Raw genomic sequence first — 6,325 nt, forward strand, 5'->3', positions numbered from 1 at the left:
GGAGGCCATTAATAGGGGCCTGAAATGCTAGGCTGTGTGGTTTAATCTTTATCCTAAGGAAAATAGAGTTGAAATTTGCAATATATTTGTGCATTAGTGACACCTTCAAGATACTAAATTGCTGTAGATTCTCTTCCCAGGAAAAAGTATATTTGCACATTAATTTGCAGGTCACTTTGGAGGATCTGAAGAAAGTAACAGCTTACCCAGGAACTTCTGGGGTAGGAAACACAAAACCATGATTGTATTATCATGCAGCTAATACTTAAAAGAATTTTAAGTTGAGCTAGTATATTAGTACACCATACCTAATAAAGAAAATTATATTTTTAAAATTATGGAAATACCATATTACAAAAATAAAATGTTCTTTATTCATGCTCCACACTGCCATGAGCAGGATCTTTTAAAACAAAAATATATTAAAATTCCTTTGTGTAGTTACTGCCACCTGCTGGCCATCAATAGATAAACACTAAATATTTCACTGATAAATCATTTTTTGATCCTTCATTTTGCTTCCTAATTTAAATATATTATGAAACATGAGACTAAAAAGAGATCCTTTAAGAATTCAACTTTTAGATGTATCGCACTTTCTTTTCTTGCATAAATCCGTGAGCTTCGCGAGCGTGCCCCTCCGTTCTGCCTCAGCGTTGGGTTGGCTCTTCTTCATCTATTCTGTTACTTGTTCAATTCTCCCCTGTTTTACACAACTGTCCTCTACTGTGCTCCACACTGCTGTGAGAAGAATATTTTAAAACAATTTTTAATACATTTTGGTACAAAAGATGCTTAGTAAAACTTTTGAATGGCGACTGGGGAGATGGCTCAGTGGTTAAAAGCACGGGCTGCTCTTCCAGAGGACCCAGGTTTGACTCACAACTGCAGCCCATTTCAGGAGACCACGATACCCTTCCTGGCCTCCATGGCACAAGACATGTAAGTGGTACACAAACATACGTACAAGCAAAACACAAATAATAAGCTAAGGATTTTTAAATAAAAGTGTGCAAAGATAATATCAACCTAAAAATTATATAACAAAATTGATGCAGTGGGCTACTCAGTTATTGATAAATCCACTTGATATTCTGCCCGGCCTAAGTTACTATGTTTCCTATGCATACATGTAACATTGCTGCATGCTCCATACAGAGATTAGAAAATTTGGTTCACTTTTGTCCATGTGTGCACTCAGAGTGGTTATGGATATGTGTGTCGATGTATGTGCACAGGTACACAGCTGGAGGCAGACTTTGCATTGAGGACTGTGCAACTTGTCATTTTTGCTTTGCCTGAGCCATTTCGCCCACCCTTCCTTTGCTTTTAATTTCCAGGGACCAATCATGCCTTTTCTATTACAGTATTTCTATACAGAAGCTTGCAAATGAGTCTCGCTACATGATTTATGAGTTCTGGGAGAACAGCAGCGTGTGGAACCGGTAAGTTGCAAGGAAAAAATGACATGGCGGTCACATGGAGACACGTCCACTGTTGGCCCAGTCGTTTTTGCTTATTTTTGTGGTGCTACAGACTGAACCAAGGGCTCTGAGCATGCGCGGCAAGCACTCAGTCACCGGTGCATCCCAGTTTCCCTTTAAGTTTATGCTTTGAAATCAGGTGGAAAAGTTGTCCAGAATGATCTTGCACTTACTCTGTAGCCCAGGCAGGCCTTGAATTTAAAATGCTTTTGCTTTAGCCTCGAGCATCTGGGATTCAGGCTTGTGCCACCACATCTGAGGTATATTTACTTCCTCTTAAATCGTGCCTACCCTGTTCCACTGAATCCTGCAATCTTTGGAATTTATGTTATACCTTTGGATGATGATCCCACTCTGAGATTTTGCATTTTACTGATTGTCTTGGTAAAGCAGAATTAAACAGGGTCACAGGTATCTCAGGAAGAAGTGATGAGTGGGTATGAGATTTTATAAAATGAGTTCTGTGGACATCATTGTGTTTACATTTAAAACAGTGATTAATACAACTTTTCAAAGTGTCCTTATATTTGTAATCTTTAAGAAGAAAGGACATTGGAAAATCTTACTGGAAAAGCTTACAAGTCAGCTTTGAAAGTAAAAATGATTACCACACTATCAATGGAGCTTGCTTTACTGTTTATTTAAAATTTGGGGGGGAAGAAATATACAATTTTAAAATATGTGATGAAGGAACTTTTTCTATCACATAAAGAGTTCCTGATGGTTTTAGTTAGCACAGAAAATATAGCTCTCCAATAATCAGTATTTTAGGGGGCTAAATATGGAATCAAAAGAGAATGCTGGGAAATTAGACTGATTCATATTTCACCTCAAATTGTTATTTTTGTGGCTTCAAGAAGCAGTCTTGGTGTGCAGTTCAATGGCAGAATGCTTGTCCAGTAATAAATAATTGAAGCGCTTTGTGCTATAATAAAGACACAATGGCAACAATATTATTTCAGGCAGAGTCTGGAAGGCAACTTAGCTCCAATCACATTGGCCATTTTAAGGATGAGAATTGTATTCTCTACTGCTAGAAAATTTACAGTTCCTGTTCTTAGAATTTTAATATTTGCTTGAACAGGCTATCTGTCATTTCTCCTGGAACTCAGCCTACATCCTGTTGTTGCATGTTTGTATGCTTATCTTAAATGGCCCTTTCTTCTAAATTTCTGATAATTATTACTCTTCAGGTTGTGCTAAAGTTAAATAAGCATTAACAACAGACTGTGTCTGGTCATTTAGTTCAAACCACCCCAAATCTTGCCATCTTGGTTGAATTTGGTCTCTGCTGTACTCTACTTGGGAAGGCTTTAAACAAAGATGCACGGCTTTAACCTACAATCACTTCACAGCCACCTCCAGACAAATTACAGCAAGACCTTCCAAAGAAGCAACGTGGATTTCCTGGAAACTCCGGAACTCACATCTACGATGCTAGTTCCAGGTAAGCACTCTTGTGCATGCCCCTGCTTCCCTATGCTTTTCTACCACACTTTCCTTTAAGGTAGCAGGGTCTCCCGCACTACCAATGGAACATTCTTTATGGCTTATTTAAAATTTGGGGTGGGGGAGGGAATAAATATTGTCCTCTGTCCTTAATGACATTTGTTTCTAGCTGCATTAAACCTAGTACTGGTAGTTGCTTGGTTATCACAATTTTAGAAAAATTTAAGTCAACTCATACTTTAAAAAATTCATGTTCTTTACTATTTTACAACTAGTACATTGAATGCAATTTGAAATAAGTGATCACAAGATGTTAGAATGTTGGAAAAGTTCATTAGTTTCTAAAGTTCTTATAGCTGGAAGAAATAACAGGAGGAGAGAGATTTGGGATTGTCTAAGAAGTCTGAAGAAAAGTTAATGTTACTGAGAATTCACTCGCTGTCCACCCATATACCCAGTTATTACTTGTGCATATATTCACTGAGTCATAATGTGTGTGTGGCACTGGAGTTCCTGGGATACTTTTAGCCATTTCCTGCATTGGGAGTCTGTTCTGACCAAGTATTTTGCTAGGAGCTAACTGATGTACAAAATAAAAAGTCTCTAAGTAAGGGTAAAGTGCTGTCCACCCAGTATGACAAAAAGCTGTTTACAAAGGGTACATATTTACATAAAAACAAAACACAGATCAAGGCACAAAGTAGTTATCCCTGGAGACAACATGGGCTTTGTAGACTTACTCCAAGTTAAGATGGAGAATCTCAATTAGGTAGATGAACAACAGTTTAGAGACCTTGATGACATGGATGACCACATGGTCCAATCAGTAACAACTGGCAGGGTGGACAGGAGCAGTCAGCATGAGTGCAGACTGAGTAGGACAATGACCTACACCAGGAGCCTGCTGGGATTCCAGCTGCACAACAGCAGCGAGATCAACTCTGAGCGAGGACATGTGCAGACAAGATGGGGCATCTGTGAGAGGCCGGGGAGGAAACGTCTTTCTGTAAAAGATCTGGAGAGGAACAAGGGCCTCGTTTTACTCTGGAGAACCAGGACAGGCAGGATAAGACAGTATCAGAGTGAATGAATGCATGGAGGCCACACACCTTGGGGCATTCATTCGTGGTGAAGTGATTGGGGAAAACTGACTCTGACAAGACCACTACTGAAGAGAAGAGTCTTAATGGAGTGGTGGGGATCTGATGCTCTGGGGACCAGGTGGGAGGTGGTGCTGCGGCTGGGGGAGAGAGCTTCCAGTTTAACTGACCCCCACAGTCTAAGGCAGAGCTTGGTGTGCCAGTAGAGCATCTGGGGACACGAGTACAGAATCTCTCACTGCATAGCTGGTTTAATCCTCAAACAAAAAAAGTCATGAACACGGCTGGGCTCATGGGATTTGCAGTTTGACTCGGTTGGTATCTCAAGGTGCCAGAAAAGTGTAATTGACAGGCTATGGAGGAAGAAACTAAGGAGGCCTCATTCTGTTTCTCTAGCAAGGCTTTAGCTTCACTATTATAGCAAGCTTGAACTTGCTCTTCTAATAGGTTCAGCCTATGACACAAACGAAGTAAATATGACTGACTACAGCCTTTGTCAATAGAATGCACAAGAACGGGGCTAGCATTTGTCTGCTCGTCTTTTCTTTAAGGCTGCACTGGTGCTATATGGCACAAAACAGTGAAACACTGGTATTAGACATGCAGATCTCCAAGGGCTGATATTAATACTTTTGTGTTGCTGTCAGATCTATTTTCAATTCTCCCAAAACTAAGCTTGTTGGTTTAAAAGGGTGAAAGTACTGTTTGTTCTTATAGGTTTTCTGACCTGGATAGACCCCAGTAAGTGAAGGTCATGAGTTAGCAAGAAGGGCAGGAGAAATGGTATAGTAAGCACTGTAAACATAAAATAACCTAATGAGTTTTCTGACCCAGCATCACCATTATTTTGGATGTAATGTCATGAACTCTTCCATCACTATACATGCATTACTCTGCTCCATTGTCTCAGTGGTCCCTAAATCAGAGAAAACATGGCACAAATAAAACTGGATCAACTTTCATCCGCAGAGGCTGAAGTTCATGCAGTTTATGTCCAGCTTTGCCTTCATTTCTATATCATACCTAATCTCGACAATGATAAATAGAACTTAACATAAGGAAAAAGTTAGTCTTGGCTTCTAACACAAATGGGAGCTCCTTTAAATCCTTTAATCTCAGCACTCAGATCTGAGTTCGAAGCCAGCCTGCTCTACAGAGCAAGTTCCTGGACAGGCTCCAAAACTACATAGAGAAAGCCTAGAGAGAGAGAGAGAGAGAGAGAGAGAGAGAGAGAGAGAGAGAGAGAGAGAGAGAGAGAGAGAGAGAGAGAAAGAAAGAAACTTACCTCAAATAAAATTTTAATATCCATTCGTCCATTGGAACAGCTCAACCTATTTTAAAGTTTCCCAGCTGTGGTTGCAGGAACACAACCCTGAACAGCAATCTGGAACCTAGACATTAGTTAAGAGTTTTAACATTGGACCAGATTTGTGCATTTTGTATCTTATACCACAATTAAGGTTAGAAATGAAAACAAAACCATAGTCACTGCACAAATTTAAGTCTAAAAACAAAGCAGGACCTATGATGCTTAGAAACACAGAAGACGATGCATCCCAAATAAGCTGAACACCATAGTATGTTCCCAAAGTATATCCCTATAAGCAATTAAATACAAAAGTCAATCGAAGCATACTGAAATACAGCGCTGCAGGCCCACTAATCATAAACCATGCAGACACCAGGAGCTGGGGACTCAGCTCAGGAGCCAGAGTATCCTTTCCACAAAGGGAAGACGGCACAAGAAAGTAAGGTCTGAGGGCAAGCGAGACAATGGCTTTAAACGACGCCTACCCCTGTCCATTTGCCTAGGTCTGAGGGCAAGCGAGACAATGGCTTTAAACGTCATCTACCTTTATCACGGCGTGCCAGCAGCTGTACTTCTTTGTCATAGGTTGTGTTTAGAGGTTTATAGTCATTGGGGAACACATTAGTGATGGAATATAAACATATTAAAAACATTGCTTATATTACATCTATTCAGACTGAAACTGAATGAGGCATGTATGTAGTACCAAATGTTAGTGCCTAACAGCTGCTAGTGTTAATACAGTTAACACTAAATGATGAGTAACACGGTTCATCAGGGTGTTGGTAACCGTCCTATGACAAGTGTTACTCATCTATAAAGTCTTCAGCCACAAGGTACAAAAACCTACAGTATAATTACACAGGAATAAGTCAATATCCCAAAGAGTCTAGAATTGAAAACTAGAAAAGCAATTGTGCAGACTGAAGAAGGGAATGATCTCTTTACAGTTTGGATTTATTTTCGTTTTTTTCTTCTTTCAG

The 6,325-nt window shown here is 39.8% G+C and overlaps 1 protein-coding gene across 1 annotated transcript in view; it reads left to right on the top strand.

Annotated features, from left to right (window-relative positions):
* Nucleotides 1-6,325, top strand: part of Necab1 (N-terminal EF-hand calcium binding protein 1) — a 139,515-nt gene that overhangs the window by 130,784 nt on the left and 2,406 nt on the right. The window contains exons 11-12 of the mRNA XM_057790417.1: nucleotides 1,368-1,445; nucleotides 2,840-2,931. Coding sequence (XP_057646400.1) covers nucleotides 1,368-1,445; nucleotides 2,840-2,931 — 170 coding nt within the window. The remainder of the gene's footprint in view (nucleotides 1-1,367; nucleotides 1,446-2,839; nucleotides 2,932-6,325) is intronic.

Source organism: Chionomys nivalis, chromosome 16, assembly GCF_950005125.1.
Source record: "Chionomys nivalis chromosome 16, mChiNiv1.1, whole genome shotgun sequence".
NCBI classification, from domain to species: domain Eukaryota; kingdom Metazoa; phylum Chordata; class Mammalia; order Rodentia; family Cricetidae; genus Chionomys; species Chionomys nivalis.